The sequence below is a fragment of the Cyprinodon tularosa genome, unplaced genomic scaffold (genome assembly GCF_016077235.1).
Source record: "Cyprinodon tularosa strain WSP-4 unplaced genomic scaffold, ASM1607723v1 ctg539, whole genome shotgun sequence".
Classification (NCBI taxonomy): Eukaryota; Metazoa; Chordata; class Actinopteri; order Cyprinodontiformes; family Cyprinodontidae; genus Cyprinodon; species Cyprinodon tularosa.
In genome coordinates, this window is record NW_024039273.1 from 1,047,070 (window position 1) to 1,066,700 (window position 19,631).

Sequence of the window (19,631 nt, forward strand, 5' to 3'; positions counted from 1 at the left end):
TTATTATAATTTTTTTACCGATTAACATTAAATTTATTAAATCACGACCAATGTATTAGTTTAAGTTATAAATAGTGATCCGTTGATTATTCCTTTCTGACCGGACTTTACCTTTCATGATTTTCACTACATCTTTTTTTGGTTTATACTTGTGTAACATATTGCACTAATGTGTGCTAATGTAAAATAATTTATATAAAATTGTGTTCTTGAGCACAGGAGGAACATGCATTGATACTTAATCAATAAATACAATTCTATATTCTCTTAAATTTGATTTAAAAAAACATTGCTGTTTACTATTTTAATTTTAAAATGGTAAAAATGGTTTAAGGAAGTGGATGGTTTTGCAAAAATATGGACAGAAGTCCTTTTTCTGCCTGCTGCAGTTGCTGCGTCTGCCTGTAGATGGTGCCCTCGTGCGCACGGAACCTCGTCACGTCTCTGCGCTGAAGAAGAACGACAGCCTCCTTCAGCATCAGCACCACTGACAGCTCCACCACAGACGCTTCATCCCCATCTTCTCTGCCCACTGCGGAACATCGGGCCGTTTCAGAACCATGGACAACACCGGCAAAGAGAAGGAGGCCATGCAGCTGATGGCGGAGGCCGACAAGAAGGTCAAAGCGTCGGGATCGTTCCTGGGAGGGATGTTCGGGTAACGGATGCTTAAGTGTCGCTTATTTTTACCGATGAAGGGGGAGGAGGGGGCTTTCTGCACTGAGGGGCCCTGGTTTTATTTCAGTCATTCCTTCGCAGCAGATGTATTGAAATGGTTTGGTGGCTGCGGTGGTGTTCGGGGCCTGCTGTTCCTTTGCGGATGACAGCGGGCCGCCATGCAGGGAGGATGCAGGGAGCCGCGGAGGGGCCGTGATGCTGCGGAGGAGGAAGAAGGCTCTTTTTGTTTGTGTTTGTGGACGGGAGGGGCGGATGTTAGCAGAAAGAAAAACGCTTTAACATAAAGTAGGCACCAACATATATGGATTATTGATCGACCAACTGCGGTCTTTCTGATGGTTATTTCCCAGTAAATCCTTTATTTCCCAATATTCTGTTCTTTACTTTTTACAAATAGACAAAAAAAAAAAAACACACACAAATTTTAACAGATTTTTTCTAGCTCCGTTTTTTTTTTTATATGTAACATTGTGGAACACAAAAAAGAAAAAAAAGATTGGATTTAGTTTGTTTGGATTTTCTGTTATACATTTCTCTTTTTTACTACATCATCTTGTACAACCATTCACACAGTGAAGCATAGTGGTGGCAGGGTCATTCTGAGGACAACTGGTCAAAAGAGTATAGGTTCACCTCATAGCAGGACAATAACCCTGATATAGAGCCAGAGATACAGCAGCAGGGTCTGGATTTAAAACGTGTTAGAATGGCTAAGTTCTCATCTAAATCCATGACTTTAGATTCTTTGCAAAGAGCTTCAAGCAAAATATTTTCTTCATTTGGAACTACAGCGTCATACCTCGAAAATACCTGCAACTCGACATGGCAAACTTTGTGTTTGTGTATTACATAAAATACAAATAAATTATATAAGAAGATAATTGAAATTAATTAGTTAGATCAGGGGTTATATAATATACATATAGCCCAGTAAAAAAGACTCTTAACCAATAAAAATGTTGTTGCCAACTTCCAGAAAGGAGTGACGCCTGTTCAGGAAGTGAAGAGAATCTGATCTGGAAAACGCAATTTGTGAAGAAAGCAATTTGTTAAGCTCAAGCTGTTTTTTTGTTTTTATTAATCACATTTAGATATATTTTTATTTCAAAATACAATTTTAAATGAGGTGTTCATGCATCCATGTTATACATTGAACTTTGAATTAAAAAAAGTACAAAAAAATTGAATATTTTTCCATTTTAAAATCTTACGTTTTTTTCGAGTAGAGAACAACAATCTTTCAGTTTGGTATAAAGACAATTTCCTGATTCTGTAGTCTGGATCCTTACTGTCAGATTAAAGAAAATTGTATTGTTAAAAATGCAGCTTTTTATAGCTATTGATGCTTTTTTAAAACAAATCAACACGGAACTAATTTCTACACCAAAAAAAAAAAAAAAAAAAAAAACATTCTAATGAATCTGTGTCCTAGAAAGATGTTAACTGGGTCACATCTGTACTTTCACATCTAAGCACAAAACATGTTTATTTAATGAGCTCCTGTTCGGAGTTAAGAGGCCAAATTAGTGGATCTGTAATGGAACCGTGGCTCCATCACAGATGTGGCTCAGACGTGGCTTAGAATGGCGTTGGCAACACAAAAATTTTCAGCTTTTCTGTTACTATAGCAGCTTCATCTCAAACAGAAACATTCAAAGAAAGCTTCTCTGTGAAGGGAGATCGCCCACTATTTCCTTTCCTAAAATCTGACTAGATCTATCAGTTCTGGATCCATGTTCTGTTCAGCTCGGTCCAAAGGTGTCCTATAGGATTAGACTTTGGGGACAAATAAGAAGGCAGATTTTATATCATTTTTGTGCTGATCTGTCCTTTTTAAGGGTAAGTCAGTTGTTGAACGACAGAAGCAGACATAGAAAAATAAGAATAGACACAAAAGACAAGTGTCCACCAGCTCCAAAGGCGGCCCTGTCCAGGAAACACACAGCCAGGCAGACGAGTTCCGAGCCGGTTACCATGTCAGAGGATGAAGAGAGCACATCCAGTTAGTCACAGTCAGAGAAACAGGACTACACTGAAAAACAGGCCAATCTCCAGCATCTACAAACAAAGGTGTTGATGGCAGCAGCACTGTTGATGTTTTTCTCCAGGATGAAGTCACAGCCAAACAGGAACAGACCAGATGAAGCTACTATGAGAAAAAGCAGAGAGAGCAGAACATTAGAGATTAAACTAATAGATTCTGCAGAGTGGGAGAATAGAGATAGAATGAAGCAGAATGATGAAAAAGGGGTCCCTATGTCCTCCAGCAGTCTAAGCCTATAGCAGCATAACTATAGAGATAGCTCAGGATAACCTGAGCCACTCTAACTATAAGCTTTATCAAAAAGGAAAGTTTTAAGCCTAGCCTTAAAAGTAGACAGGGTGTCTGCCTCACAGACTAAAACTGGTAGTTGGTTCCACAGGAGAGGAGCCTGATAACTAAGAGGCTAAAAATGTCACCTTAGGAAACAAAATTTATTGGCTTTGTGTTTTTGCTGGAGGAGTTATGCATCCTGATCTGTCCTCTGAAATGCGTCCTGCAGGCTGAGCTATAGTTTGTTTCTTTTCAGTGGAGTACTGTGACGATATTGTGGATCAGTGGAAACATGGGGGACATTTTTCTCCATTTTAAACCACATTTAAAATATGATATAAATGTTAAGTGCTGCAACATAAATGTTAAATGCAGTAACCATACATTGACTGTATGATATGCTGAACTGTAAAGTGCCTTAAGGTGACATGTGTTTTGAACTGGCCCTATAGAAATAAACTAAACTAAATTGAATTGAATTTGTTTGGTTGTTTTTCTTTCCTGTATGCTACAGGGGGAACCATAAGGTGGAGGATGCATGTGAAATGTACGCGAGAGCCGCCAACATGTTTAAGATGGCGAAGAACTGGAGTGGTAAATGTCATTTCTTACACAGGTTCCTATACATGCAGACTGAAGCAGGCTTCCTTCCCCATTTAAATATGGAGTGAAGTTTGTTCCATTATTAACAGAACAAAAAGTTTTAAAAGTTGTTTTCTCTGATGTTTCTGATTATTCTTTTTTCAAAATTTTACAAAAATATTTTTTTTACAGATTTTATGTTTTCAATAGTTTTTGGGTCAAATTTCTCTTTTTAAGGTTTATTTTTACATGCTTTTACGACTGTGTCTCACAGATCCAATTCGATTCAGCCTTCTAAAAAGACTCTTGACCAATAAAAATGCCAACGTCCAGCAGACCAATAGAAATGCTCCAAAGGAAAGCCTGTCCAGGAAGTGAAGAAAATCTGATCTGGAAAACACAATTTGTGAAGAAAGCAATTTGTTAAGCTCAAGTTGTTTTTTTTGTTTTTATTAATCACATTTAGATATATTTTAATTTCAAAATACAATTTTAAAATATAAAATCTGTAAGGAATGTTTATAAAAAAAATAAAACTTGAAAAATAATACATGAAAAGGGAATTTGAAAGAAAAAATCAACTAGAAAAAAGTAATTAAAAAATAAAAAATACATCATCAGAGAAAACAGCTAAATTACTCTTAAGCCTTTTTTTAACTGAAAATGTTTCTTCTCAAATTTCAATTTGCAAACTTTTTTTAAGTTTAGTTTCCAAAACCTGTTCTTTGTTTCTGTCATTAATGGAACAAAATGCACTTAGTACTCGAGTTGAGGGGGGATGGCATCCACCTTCTTAAAAAAATCTTGAAAAAATTATCCCCCTTCTTAAATGACCTATGACATCATATTAATGATTGTGTAAAATGTCTACTATCTATCTGCTTCTGCTCCTTTACGCTGTGCTCCTCTGGCTGTGTGCGTTCAGCTGCAGGGAATGCCTTCTGTCAGGCCGCCCGGCTCCACATGCAGCTTCAGAACAAACTGGACTCCGCCACCAGCTTTGTCGATGCAGGAAACGCCTACAAGAAGGCCGACCCGCAGGGTGAGCCGATGCCATAAAACCTTCAATCCAGAGAATCTCACAAATCAGAGACGAATATCTTTTGTCGTTATTGTTTACCTAGAAACTTCATAATGTGGTTAGAGACAAATACATGACCTGATCAGGTTTATCAGGGTGCCTGAAATCCTTGATATTTTCTGAACTTGGGAAAAAACAAAAAATCAAGGTTTTGTAAAAGGTTTTTGCAAACTGCCATAAAAGATACCTACCTTACACTGGAAAAAAAATCGAAACTAGATAAGTCACCTTTTCTTAAAATAAGTGAATTTGTTCTTGGATTGAGGAGGTAAAAGAGACATCTTATCAGAGGAACAAGACAGTTTACACTTAAGATGAGAAAATTTGTTTTATTTCAAGTGCATATTATCTAAATATCTTATCTTAGCAGTAAAAATACTCATTCTATTGGCAAACTATCTAATTTACCTACTTTAATTAAGGGTAAATACACTTAATTTACTTTTTTTTTTACTTATTTCTAGATCTTTTTTCTAGTGTAAAAGTACTTGAATATTTACAATTGGGCTATATTGGCAAACAGGACATGTCAAAAAAAACAACATCCTTGAACATTTTGGAGGATTTGAAATTTTACAGGGATGATGATGATGATGATGATGATTATATCTGTTAATGTGTCATTATTTTGGGGTTTGTTCTTAGTTGGGTTCTTTCTATTGTATTGGAGTTATTAAAACTCCTTTAAATCATAAACATTCTAAAAAAATAAAAATAAGTCTTACGAAGTTCAATGGTGTTGTTGCACACTTTGTTTTTGGCTTTTTGTCCAAATCGTAGCTTTTAAGACTTGTATAACCAGGACCAGGACTGAGCAGGATGCAGACTAAAAGTAGAAAATTCTTAAATTAAGTGTATTTACCTTTAATATGATTTGCCAATGAAATTAGCATATTTACTCTTAAAATAAGATATTTAGATAATATGCACGTTTTTTTCTTATTTTAAATATCAATTGTCTCATTCCATTGGCAAGGTGTCTAACCTAAATCCTAAATTCCCTTATTTTAAGAAAAATTGACTTATTTAGATTAATTTTTTGCAGTGTAGACTGTAGAGGGGATGCACACACTGCAAAAATTATCTAGAAATAGTTAAAACATTCTAATTTAAGTAGGTTAAAAAAAAGATTTGCCAGTGGAATGAGTATATCTGATATATTTTTATATGCACTTAAAAGAAGATACAATTGGTTTTTTTCTTATTCTAAATATAAATTGTCTCATTCCATTGGCAAAGTGTCTCACTTTCCTCCTCATTTAAAAAAATGCATTTATTTTAAGAAAACATGACTTATTTAGATTTCAGTTTTTGCAGCGAAGGGTTAGAAATGACCCAGAACTTGATAATAAGTTCTCATAGCCGACTTGACCTCCATGCATCCATTTAGTTGTTTAATTAAACAGGATTTATCCCTCTTAAGAAGACTGAAAGTTCACTACTGCTTCCCCTCAGTGCATTAAAAAAGATCCTGATATCTGGGTTTGTTCCAGGAGCTCCACTCTAGGTTAGCGTGTTAGTCACAGAAGGAAGCTAATTCTGATTAAAGACTGTTAATTGGGCTTAATAGACCTCCTGAGAGTCTTCTTTTCTCTCCATCTCTTTCCAGAGGCCATCAACTGTCTAAACCAGGCCATTGACATCTACACTGACATGGTAATCCTCTCTTTCTCCTCCTTTACGCTCCTCTGTGAGGGACACTGTGGGTTAATGTTGGTGTTTGTTGCAGGGTCGGTTCACCATCGCAGCCAAACATCACATCACCATAGCAGAGGTTTATGAGTCAGAGTTGGTGGATATTGACAAGGTAAAGGGATTTTCTTCTCCTCCTATAATCGTGGCTTGACTGGTCCTGACTGGACGTGTTTGTGTTTGTTTTTTCAGGCCATCGCTCACTATGAGCAAGCAGCAGATTACTACAAGGGGGAGGAGTCCAACAGGTAAACATGTTGGAACAAATGTGAAAGACACACAATTATCCCACTCTGTTTTGATTGACGCTTAGATTAGTATAGTGGGATCTTACTTGTGCATTCTCATGTGCTTGTGAAACGTCATCATCCTCAGCCCAGGTACTGTTCCAATTCACAAGAACAGCAGACCGAGAACGGACAAAGTCCCCGGATGTTGTTCTCACCCCTCCCTCTTTACCCAGCATGCATTAAAGCAGACTTGTCCAGACTAAAGGCTGATTTATACTCAGAAACAAGGTCATCTGCGTGTGTGTCACAGTTAACGCAGATATGACCCCCCCTCGCAGACACTCTGCTGCACCTCTCCAAAATTGTAGGTGAACGCAGACAGGAGGCCTCTGATTGGTCAAATCTACATCCGCTCTACACTATGAGTATTTCCTGTTTGGTGCCTTATGGCTTGTCTTGTTTGTATGACCACCATTGTGGAAAACAACTCGTGAAGATGGACCAGCTAGAACAGCGAGGTGGGCGAGAATGCTGGGACCCTTTTTCCACCCAGATACCCGCTCTTTTTTGCCCTCATGTCCCTCCGTTGTTGCACAATTGCCTCCACTTTCTCACCGCCTCAGCCGTATCTAGACCCACAGCTAGTTCCTGATTGTCCCTCTTGCGTTGTGGTGTGGAATAACATAGCGCAGACCACGCTTCAAAATTGAACATAAATCAAAAATATCATTGACAAGCTCACTGCGACACACTGCTGCGAGAGGATAACCAGCCCTTAAAGGGGTCATAGAATGCAAAACCGAGTTTCCATTGTCATAGATGAATAACGCCAGTTCAGTGGGTGAAATGGACGTACAGAGAAGTTCAAACTCCAGCGACACCTCCTTTCTCTGCAAATCTCACAATTCTAAACTTCCACCATAAAACAGGCAAATTCAGATGAAGTTGGTACACTTGTTGAATGGGAGGAGGAGGGGGGCTAGTAAGGCAGGCAGAGGGCAGCGCAGGGCCAGCTGTGTCCAGGCTACCGTCACGGTCCGCCGGGGTTCCTGGACCAGCCCTGTGGCTCACGGCTCGGTTCTGCTGCACTGTAGTCCACCAAAATCCCGGACAATTTTCAAATTCCCCCGGACATTTGTTTAGGTATGAAAAGTAGGACATGTCTGGTCACCCTACCATATCAATAATTTGATGTTTCAGTGAGTGAGTGCTTGTTGCTATGATGCGTCTTTGCTCAGCAGATTTGCTCGTTGTAAACCAACCAATCAGCGCACAGCTCATCTAAATATTCATGATCATACCATAAAAGGAAGAAAACCTGTCGTTTCATTCTAGGGCTTTTAACCAGGCTTACATTAGAGCTCATAGAACAGCAAATATACCATTTACAGCCCAACCAATGTTACACACCCTATTCAGAGACCTTAAGGACCAGCACCCTATAGAATCATTCTATGACCCCTTTAACAGCTGTCCCAGCATGCACTGCAGCAGCAGCATCTTCGAGCTCAGAGAGCTCAAAGTATTAAGTTAAAAGTTCTCTTTTCTGTTGCTATTGTTCTATAACAGTTCGTTTTAAGATCATTTGAGGCGACAACATTATACTTTAAGCTTCACTATATAACCCATTTACTGATTTAGTTCATAATTTAAAAAAAAGTTCCAATGTAGGGGGATCTAGGGTAATTTAACTGAGAATTAAAAAGCTTTTCATTGAAGCCTTCTTGAGCATTCTGGCACGTTGTTTGAAGGCAAATACTGCAATATGTGCAGTCCGTTGTATATAAACATCTAGAGACATTAATTGATTTGACTCATAGATCAATAAACAGTGGAAAAAAATGGTTGGATCATTCTTGGATGTAACAAAGAGTGGGATGAAAGTAATTTTAAAATTCAACTGGTACTGTATAACAACAGTTACTGGCTCATATTGTTTTCTTATATTCTGCATGCATCTTCAGAAATATTGACCAATATTACCTATACAGTTAAATTAGACCTTTTTATTTATGATTTTGAGCCTCTAGCTTCTCCATGTTTAATTTTCAAGAAAAATAATAAAATAAATATTCAGGGCTGATATAGGTTTCTTTTTTGCTATACAAAGAGCAGTGTTACCAACTTAGCGCTTTTGTCTCTATATTTAGCGACTTTTCAGAAACCCCTCTAGCACTTTTATTTCAACAAAGCACCTGTCATGGTCAGGCAGGATTTCTAGCCCAAACGCAGAACTCACAGACACAGAGAGGCAGGTTAAAAGTCCAATTGTTTATTGGAAAAACCAGACAGGGTTCCTCCTGGGGAGCGGAGGAGACAAAGCAGGTTAGGTTCAGGTACAGGTTCACGGAGTCAGAACAGGCTTACAGGTTTACAGGTTCAGGCAGGCAGGGTGGCTCAGGCTTGCTAACCACAACAGGGAACAACAATCCGGCTCAGAGGGAAGCTCTCCTTCAGCTTAAATAGGGAGAGCTTAATAATGAGATGATGGGGATCAGCTGAGAGCGCTGAGCACCAGCTCCCAGGAAAGGATCCACGGCGCACTCTGGTGGGCAAGCCTCTGGATCCCAACAGAAGCCCACAACAAAGGATCCACATTGCCCTCTGGAGGGCAAAACCCTGGATCCCAACAGTAACAGAAGCCCACAGAAAGGGATCCACGTCGCCCTCTGGAGGGCAAACCTCATGATCCCAACAGTACCCCCCCCTTAAGGGCGGATACCAGACGCCCAAAAACAAAAAACCCAAAAACAAAAACAACCCACCCAGGGCGGGCGGAGGGGGAAGCAGGCAAGGAGGGCCAGGTACAGAAACAGAACAGGGTCCAGAAATCAAAACAACCCACCCAGGGTGGGCGAGGACGGGGAAAGTCTCAGGTGGCCGGCCGTGGGGCCGGAGGCAAGGCAGAGTCTCAGGTGGCCGGCCGTGGGACCGGCAGCAGGGCAGAGTATCAGGTGACCGGCCGTGGAACCGGAGCTGAGGCCGACGCTCCGGAGGCCGGCTGCGGGACCGGAGCAGAGGCAGACACTCCGGGGACCGTGTAGGAGGACGCCACCTCCGCTTCAGCAGTAAGCACCGAGGAGGACGCCGTCTCTGCTTCATCAGGAAGCACCGAGGAAGACGCCGTCTCTGCTTCTGCAGGAAGCTCCGAGGAGAACGCCGTGTCTGCTTCTGCAGGAAGCTCCGAGAAGAACGCCGTCTCCGCTTCTGCAGGAAGCTCCGAGGAGAACGCCGTCTCAGCATCTGCTGGTCTGCAACAGGCTCAGACAGGGCCGCCCACTACTGCTCCGAATCAGGAACACAGGAAAACGCCGATTGCGGCTCCGAACCAGGAACACAGGAAACCGCCGATTGCGGCTCCGAATCAGGAACACAGGAAACCGCCGATTGCGGCTCCGAATCAGGAACACAGGAAACCGCCGATTGCGGCTCCAAAACAGGAACACAGGAAACCGCCGATTGCGGCTCCAAAACAGGAACACAGGAAACCGCCGATTGCGGCTCCAAAACAGGAACACAGGAAACCGCCGATTGCGGCTCCACATCAGGAGCAGAGGAACCCGCCGACTGCGGTTCCGCTTCAGGAACAGAGGAGGCCACCGACTGTGGCTCCACTTCAGGAACAGAGGAGACCACCGACTGTGGCTCCACTTCAGGAACAGAGGAGACCACCGACTGTCCCCTTGCTCACACTGGCTCCGGTGCGGTTACCGAGCCGACGGAGACCTCCGCACACCCCCTCTCACACCGCCCTTTTGACTACGGTGCGGTGCGGCTCTGCGGCTCCGGCAACGGGTCCGGAGATTTAACAGAAGTTCACTTGGGTTCACGTAACTTCACGCGATAACACGGCCCAAATAAGGATATTTGCGAGAGCTTGTTGCGGAGGGCTCCGGCACGCCGCAAGGATAGCTTTCTTGCGGAATTTTCTGCAGCGCCGGAGTGTCTCAGTAACCGCAGCCGGACAGCTCAGCAGGTTTACGTCTTTTTAATGACTTGGAATCACTGCGGCGCCGCACCCACCGCACCGCAACGGTAAGACCGGAGTCGGTGTGAGCCTGGGGTGTGGCTCCACTTCAGGAATAGAGGAGACCGCCCGTTGCGGCTCCACGTACAGGAACGAAGAGGGCTCAAGGGGTCTCTAGACGGTCCAGAAGTTCCAGCCATCGATGGAACGAAACCGTCCAGGGTGGTTCCGTTGAATTAGTCCGTCGGTCATCAAACTCCCCCAGGAGTGCGTCAAATGAGTCTGCTGGGCTGGTCAGTTGGCCAGATTGTTCTGTCATGGTCAGGCAGGATTTCTAGCCCAAACGCAGAACTCACAGACACAGAGAGGCAGGTTAAAAGTCCAATTGTTTATTGGAAAAACCAGACAGGGTTCCTCCTGGGGAGCGGAGGAGACAAAGCAGGTTAGGTTCAGGTACAGGTTCACGGAGTCAGAACAGGCTTACAGGTTTACAGGTTCAGGCAGGCAGGGTGGCTCAGGCTTGCTAACCACAACAGGGAACAACAATCCGGCTCAGAGGGAAGCTCTCCTTCAGCTTAAATAGGGAGAGCTTAATAATGAGCTGATGGGGATCAGCTGAGAGCGCTGAGCACCAGCTCCCAGGAAAGGATCCACGGCGCCCTCTGGTGGGCAAGCCTCTGGATCCCAACAGATAAACAGAAGCCCACAACAAGGGATCCACATCGCCCTCTGGAGGGCAAACCCCTGGATCCCAACAGTAACAGAAGCCCACAGGAAGGGATCCGCGTCGCCCTCTGGAGGGCAAACCTCTGGATCCCAACAGCACCTAGTGCCAAATCTAGTGACTTTTTTTCTGCTAGTGGAGACTTTGGAGACAACATCTAAAAGAGCGAACTCTGCTCTCCAGAGTGAGTAGATTGGTAACCCCGCCTCCTGCTTCCTCTATCTTGTCTGCTGTCATGATTCATGCAGCTATTATTTCATCCAAATGAAAAATGGAGAACAGAGAAGCAGATCATGGCTTGTCTACAGTGAAAAGAAGGACTGGGTTATTTACTTTTGCCTTTTTGGAAACACAGGAAGGAGCAATCAGCTAAGTGAGCTTAGTGCTTGGAAAAAATCTTTCATTCCTTTTGAGACAGCATGAAAAGTCAGCTGAGTACAAAACATAGAGAGGAAAACAAGAAGAAAAGGGACAAGAAGAGAGGGACACAACCTAGAACAAATAAATTTGCTAAATCCACCCCTGCTTGCAGCAACACATAACCGGTAGTAAGAACACGCTCTGTCCTCCTCAGTAATATATATAGGCAGTTGGAGAAGAGATGCAAGGCTCCGAACTAGACCTATTTTCTTATGTTTTCTGTAAAGCTAGAAGGTAAGAACTCATCCAATGACGCCATTGCATTGTGCGAAAGGAAGGCATTGGTCATCAGAAAGGTAGGAATAGGTATCCAGAAACCTGCCAGCTCAAGTACATGGGACAGACATACAGTGGCGCTTGAAGATTTACATCATTTCATGCTAGCAATTCAAATAACACAAAACTGAAAAAGTTATAATAAAATTACTAAATTATAATAACGAAATATAGATTTTGACTTTTTATTTTGAAAAATAACTCGAAAGAAACAAACTATCCCAGCCAAATAAAGTACTTTAAAGTACTACTAAAGTCTAACTAAATATATTGCCTGAACTTTAGAGAAAACACCTAATTTCACTGATTATTGCCTTAAAAGTGTTGCTCAAAAGCTTTCCTCTCCCACTGCTCCACTCAGCAGCCCCTATTTGGAGATGTTCTGTGTAATTTTCCCTCTGTTGTTGAACCTTAGTAATCCGCCTATGAACCAAATGGTTTTCTTTCTTTCAGCTCAGCCAACAAATGTCTCCTGAAGGTCGGACACTACAGCGCTCAGCTGGAACAGTATCAGAAAGCCATCGAGATCTACGAACAGGTACCAGCATTTGGTAAACAGCAGCTCTGGGAAGCTGTTTCAGTTCAGATGTGTTGGTTCCTGCTCTGCCAGAGGAGTCTGAGTGGGATGATTCTTTATCTTTTCCTGCAAAGTAGAAAGCTCCTTCAAGGACCAAACCCCCAATTATAGACTTTAATATACGTAGATTACAGGCATGATTGCATAAAAGTATATGTAATATAATGTTTGTGTGTTTTAGGTTGCCATGAGCACTATGGACAATCCTCTGCTGAAGTACAACGCTAAAGAGTATTTCTTCAAAGCTTCCTTGTGCCACTTCATTGTGGATGAGTTAAATGCAAAGGTAACAAACATCCCATTACCCGGCATGTGGCCATCGATTGTTCTACACCTCAAAAATTGGTCGAAACTTGAGTCCAAAATTCCGGAAATAAATGTGTTTGTCTTTCATTTGAGCAGGTAGGTCAATTTGAAATAAGGTAAACTTATTGAGTGCCCAATAAATGAGATAATGCAGATTGTTTTTCTTATTTTACTTGAAAGAAACTTCTCCCACTGGCAGATCATCTTACTTACCTACTCAAATCAAGTGCAAACACACTTATTTCTAGAAAATGATATGAAATGATTGATATTCAGTTGACTTTTTTTGCAGTGTACTGCTTCATTTTTCACATCAGCAGATGAGTTGACCTGTCACTTTTGATCTGCAGTTGGCCATAGAGAAGTATGAGGAGATGTTTCCTGCTTTCTCAGACTCCAGAGAGCTCAAACTGCTAAAGGTGAGTTTCTTTTTTCAATCACTAATTTTTGGTTCAATTAATTCCCCATAGAGTCATTTGAAACAAACTAAGTGATCCCTGTGGTTCAATGCCTAAGTGGCTGATTTAACATCACAGATCTCTGGTTAAAGGTGTAAAGTTGGTCTTTGTTATCAAAAAAGAACAGTCAAGATGCCAGGTGTACATCCTCAGGGAGTTACTCCATGGCCCAATCCCAAACTGGCCCCTAAACACTAACTGTTAGCACCAACCATCCATCCGCACTAACCTTAAATAAGCAAGTCTGAATCAGGACGACATATGTAAATTAGCAACTATGCTATAATCTGGCTCATTTACAATCTGTACAGAAGTATAAGATTGCTCATTAATGTGCTCTGTCCTGATTAAATAAATAAAAATAAATAAAAAATTTATAAATAAAAAGTTAAAGGCTCGCTGGAGTTTCCAGCAGGTGTAACAGCAAACTAATGGTGGGGGAAACGCTGTCCTTCAAACATAAGTTCCACTGGTTTGCTGCATCTTCGTCACACTGACAAAAAACAAAAAAAAATCACGGGTTAGACACAATTCATCCCAAAGGGGACCTCTTTTGGCATGCTTAATTAAAAATAGCGACACAACATGGCGTCTCCCATTGGATGCACCGCCCCCTACGCACTTAGAAACTACTGATTCTAAGCTATGAGAGCTGTTAAATTGAAAGCTCTGTGTCTACACCTTGAATCTTTCTCTCTCCAATTTGTTTTCCTGAAAAGAGATCACTCAGGACAAACTCTAGAAATAACACTTTATAACGTAGTACATGTATTAAATAACCAGGAGACATGACAAAAGATTGTGATAGAAATTCTAATCTTACCCAGATCAGAAAAGTTGCTTAGGGTTACAGAAGGCAGCTGCTTACCAACTGGGCTCACTTCTCGGGAAGTGGCCCCGATTAACTGTTGGAGAAGCATTCTATACAACTCCAGTGTGTCACATCATCACATCATACATGTTTGCAGATGAGGAAACATCCATGGCTCCAGCCTAATCAAAATATCACAATTTGTTTTTAGCTGAAGGACGCTGGTCTCATTCCATTCCCAAATCTTTGCCACATACAGAATAAAGATTATAACTGTATATATCATAAAACAGGGACAGCTGGACCCAGTATTCAATGTGAGACAGACAGTAGGAAAGTTCAAAATGACTCTCTGGAGGGAGAGACACAAGTAAGTGACCACGATCATCTGACAGTAGATGATTATCAGCGTGAGTCACTTACCTAGTTAAATGTTTCAGTCCAACCCCAATCATAGGCAGGATCAGCCGATGCACTGCCAACGAGATGCGGCCCTGAGCCGCCCAGAGTGTCCCTGACGCTGCAGCCACGGAGAACATGCAGGAAGACGATCCAGGACAGGGGAGAACAGATCAGGCAGGAACAGTTTAGGGATACAGGAGTTCTCCGCAGGATCAGAGATTCCAACCCAAACAGGAAACAGGGGGATCCAGGCTTCTGGGAATACTTAGACCGTGAAGGCAAGTTCAGAGTCGCAGAAATATCTGCGACAAGCTCACTGCGACATACTGCTGCGGATGGATAACCGGTTGTTTCTTTCCGTGACTGTATGAAATGTAAGCTTTGAAATCTGCTTCAACAGAAACTCCTGGAGGCCCATGAGGAACAGAACAGCGAGGCGTTCACAGAGGCCGTCAAGGAGTTTGACTCGGTGTCCCGTCTGGACCAGTGGCTGACCACCATGCTGCTCCGCATCAAAAAGACCATCCAGGGAGACGCTGGAGACTTAAAGTAGAGGAACATAAAGGAGCGGAGGGAGGGAGGGAGGGAGGGATGCAGAGAGAAAAGGGGGTGAGAAAAGGGGTTTTAGGCTGGAGAAACATAACAGAAAAATGAATTGGGTTTAGTACGCGGAGGAGGAGATGAGAAAGTTTACAAATGTACATATCAGTCTGCATGTGACCCCAGTCAAACTAGCCCCCGCTTTAAGTCACTGTTAAACCCCCCTGTGTCCCCATCCCCCCGTCCTGCACCGTAACACTGGAAAGTATTATACCAGAAGAGAAAAAGGTGAAAGAGAACGCGTCCGCTCCAATAGGATCAAATCTACTTTTTCATGAAGTGTGCAAATATATGAAACTAAACTATATAGAAATGCTATTTAAAAAAATTGTTCATATTTCTTGTCAATACTGAAAATATAATTTAATTATTGTGCTCAGTGTCAAAATTTTGTCTTAATATTTTAGGTCTTAGCCCTTTTAATCTCCTCCTCTGTTTTCCTAACGACTAATTCCGTAAAAACCCAGCTCTGTGATTGGTCAGTTCTTGTGAGGGCGGCGCTGTGAGCTAGCAGAGCCAGCTTCTGTCGCTGCTGTCATTGTGCATGTCTGAGTTGCTGTAAATGTTCTGTGTTGTGCTAACATGTAGAAAACTATGTGTAGCCTGTTATGTTTATGTGAAATCAGTAAATATGTACCTCAGATATTGAGCTGAAATAAAACATCATCACTCTACATGTGGTTGTTTATTGTTCAATTTAGATGAGTTCTTTAAGATTTTATACACTATGTCACCTCTTGAAAGAATGAATACATAAAGTGAACACCTGAACAAAACAATTTATCACCAAATCAGTCACATCTTTAAGGAATCGATTGTCACCAGTCAGATATTAACACTCGTTGTGAATCAGTTTCACCAGCAGGTGGAAACGAGAGGCAGCTACCCAGAAAACCCCAATAAAGCAGACTCTGCAGATCATTTCTCTGTTGTCGTCATTTTTGGTTGAACTTTTAGTCAGCCTCAAGAAGCGTTTTTTTTTTCCAGCTTGCAGATAATCAGGTGGTAGAAACATTTTCAGTATCCAGAGCACGGAATAAGTCCCCGGAGACATGGAGGGTTACAGCAGCAGGGCTGCTACAAGGTCCTTTATGTAAAGGGGATGTCCATTGTCAAGGGCGTAGGTTTGATTTGAACTTTGGTAGGGACACTATTGGTCGGGTGTCATTAGTGCTATGCAATATGCATGCCTTTTTTTATGCTGGATGTGAGCATCTGTACTGATAAGAGGAATTCATTGTTAAAAGAGAAAAGCATAATTTTGCTCCATTGATAAAAATTTTATAAGCACTACACTCATTAGATGCCGTTTATCAATGTTTGAAGTATCACCGGCTCTGATGAATGTGGAATTAGGACTGTTTTCCACTTTGAAAATGCTTTCATTTGAACGACTAAGACAGAAGGTAAATACAGTTCTTTCTTTTGAAGATATAGAATTATGCAGAGTTAAACCCCACTCTTATAATTTTACCTACTATTCTCTCTCTGTATCAAGCAAAATAATATATTCATTAAAATATTAACTTCACTATAAAAGTTGAACATCTGGGCTTTAGTTACTCTGTGTAGCCCATTTCATGTATTTCATCTGGGGCTGAAAAAAATGAATTGTATTAATTGATTATTTCAATAATCATCAACTAATTTAGTAATTGATTCATCATTAACTGGAGAATAGAGACTCTAAAACATACAGTAATATAAATGTAAAATGTGTTTATTTATATATATAAATATATATAAATATATATATAAACAGCCAGATTCAAGCATTTTTACCAGACATTAATGTTTATACGAATTTACTTATAGACTGTGTGGAAATCTATGTAAGATAAAATGAATGTTAATATTCTTCCTCTGTTTGTTCTTGTCTTTATCCTATTTCTAGAAGTATAAATAGTCAATTAAATTACTATTATTATGTTGAACCCTAATTATGCTTTTTAAACTAAAAATAGCAGATGTTTAGATGCCATTTCTTCTTGTCATACTCTATAAAAGAAATAACACCTGCTAATAATTATACCTGAACTTCCTCGAAGAGTCATCAAAAAATGAAAACAGTAATAGCAACGAAATATTGGTAAAAAAAGGAAACCCTCACATTTTCTTTTTTAGTGGCTAAGAATCAGAAATATTGATGGCTTACAGCCTTTATTTGCCCATTTTTCCAGCAGTCTTCAGAACTCCTGGCTGACTCAGAATATTTCGTTTTATAAAAGAAAAAAAAGTTTTTTGTTGTGTACTTTTTTTTTTAATTAGGACTTGTTTTGTAGCCCAATATTAATTGTAGTAACTGCGGCATTCTAGTGGCTGGCCACTATTGTATATAGCATCTCTATAGTTATTCTGCTATAGTCTTAGACTGCTGGAAGACATAGGGACCCCTATTTCATCAATCTCCATTCTATCTCTATTCTCCCACTCTGCAGAATCTGCTAGTTCAAGCTTTAACGTTCTGCTCTCTCTGGTTTTTCTCATAGTAGCTTCATCTGGTCTGTTACTGTTTGGCGGTGACTCCATCCTGGAGAGAAATATCAGCTGTGCTGCTGCCATCAACACCTTTGTTTATAGATGTTGGAGATCGGCCTGTTTTTCAGTGTAGTCCTGTTTATCTGACTGTGACTAACTGGATGTGCTCTCTTCGTGGAGCTCCCATGTCAGAGGTTGGGACCGCCTGTGGAGCTGGTTGACAGTTGCCTTTTGTATCTCTGCTTCTGTCTCCTTGAACCCCAGTTGGCCTCGGAGGATGGCCGCTCACATTGACTCTGGTTCTGCTGGAGGTTTCTTCCTGTTAAAAGGGAGTTTTCCTCTCTACTGTCGCTACAAGCATGCTTAGTGTGAGGGATTGCTGAAGAGTCAATGAGTCAATGCAATCAACTGGTTTTTTCCTTAGATAGAAAACTTTGAATCAATCTGACTGGATGATTTGATTAACTGTAAAGTGTTTTGAGATTACATGTATTGTGAATTGGCACTAGGTAAATAAACTGAATTGAATAATGTGAATGTTTCTGCTCAAACTGAGGGTGGTTTGAGAGCCCGACACCCACATTTCAGGCCTACTTACAGGCCAATAGAGTACAGGTCGATTAGCTTTAGCCAAAACTGGCAGATAATCCATTGGCATCCTGTGCTTTTTACGGATGAAAAGAGGCTGACACTGAGCATATAGGAGAGTCTGAGAAAGTTACACTGCAGTATCATCCAGCATGACCAGTTTGGTTTTGGGTCAGTAATTGTGTAGGGAGGCGTTTCTTTGGATGGGCAGACAGCCCTCCATGAAGTAGCCAGAGCTGAGGATTTGATGAATCCTCAGACCCATGTGGGCCTTAGGTTCCTTCTTATGTGTGACATCACTGAGCCTCATGTGACTGAGGCGTGTCATTGGTTCCTGCATGATGATGCTGTTTTATGGAATGGCCTGCCTGTTTTTCCTGATCTGAATCCAGTTGAGAACGTCTGGGACATCATGTTTAGGTCACATCCATCAGTGCCACTTTGCACCACAGACTGTTCAGTGCTAACTGATGCCCTCATCCAGGTCTGAGGGAAGATCCCTCAGCTGCAGATGAGGTTAAGACAGAAAGTGTTGTTTATATTGTGAGCATACAACCAAAACCATATAGCTATTATGTTTATGCTGCTAAAAGGAAAGTCCGGTCAGCAAGGAATGATTAATGGGTCATTATTTATACCTAAAACTAATACGTTTGCAGTGATTTAATGAATTTAGCATTAATTAGTTAAAAATTCAAAACAATAATTTTGTTGCGATCACTGAGTCTGGAGCTGCCATTTTTGCCTCCTGGCTGCCATCTTCCAGCAGTGACGTCATGGTGCGGTAAGCCTAGTGCCATTCTCCCCGCTTTACAAGCAAAATCAATGGGAACTACTAACATGCAGCTCTTTAGCCTCCCCCTTGTGGCTCCCTGGAGCTTTTTCAAAAATTTATGAAAATCGATTTTTTTTTTTTTTTTTTTATATGGTGTGCAGGTTGCAAACAAAATTAAATGTTTTCCAATGCTTTAAACATTTGTATTATAATTAAATGTAGACAATAATTTGCGTCAAAGCCATAGAGATCAGTGATCACAAGTTGGAACCAGCGTGGCGCGGTGCCAGGCAAACAAAACTGCAGGTGTGTCTCGGAATATGAATCCCAAAGGGAAAAAAAAGGAAGATTGCTGATGAGTAAACTTACATAAATATTTATTCAAAGGATCATAGTATTGACCTTGAACCTTAAATAGAAGGTAATAATTTATATCTAATAACACTGCTACACACTCTGGTGACAAACAAAAAAAAATAATTAAAAATAAACCAAATAAGCTTCAAACTGAATATTATTGAAAGAACTCCCAATTCAGAGCTCTACCTTAGTGTCTCCTGGACACTCCATCTCGACACCAATGTGGGTAACGAGATGGTTTTTCATTATCATGGTGAGATGATCCCTGAGGTCTAAGGTGGGCTAGAATCTACCATAAAAGACATAAATATG

The 19,631-nt window shown here is 41.2% G+C and overlaps 1 protein-coding gene across 2 annotated transcripts; it reads left to right on the top strand.

Moving 5' to 3' along the window:
* The first annotated feature begins 438 nt into the window (after nt 1-438).
* napba (N-ethylmaleimide-sensitive factor attachment protein, beta a) lies at nt 439-15,792 on the top strand. 2 transcript variants are annotated; one of them, XM_038304630.1, is made up of 10 exons: nt 439-658; nt 3,507-3,586; nt 4,500-4,616; nt 6,265-6,311; nt 6,385-6,462; nt 6,540-6,595; nt 12,418-12,502; nt 12,723-12,827; nt 13,198-13,266; nt 14,919-15,792. In XM_038304630.1, the coding sequence occupies exons 1-10, from the start codon at nt 561-563 to the stop codon at nt 15,069-15,071; spliced, it is 888 nt and encodes a 295-aa protein (XP_038160558.1). In that variant the 5' UTR covers nt 439-560; the 3' UTR covers nt 15,072-15,792. The 2 variants fall into 2 exon arrangements, with proteins under 2 accessions (XP_038160558.1, XP_038160559.1); XM_038304631.1 differs by lacking the exons at nt 439-658; nt 3,507-3,586; nt 6,265-6,311 and having other exon boundaries at nt 4,509-4,616.
* Nucleotides 15,793-19,631: the final 3,839 nt, after the last annotated feature.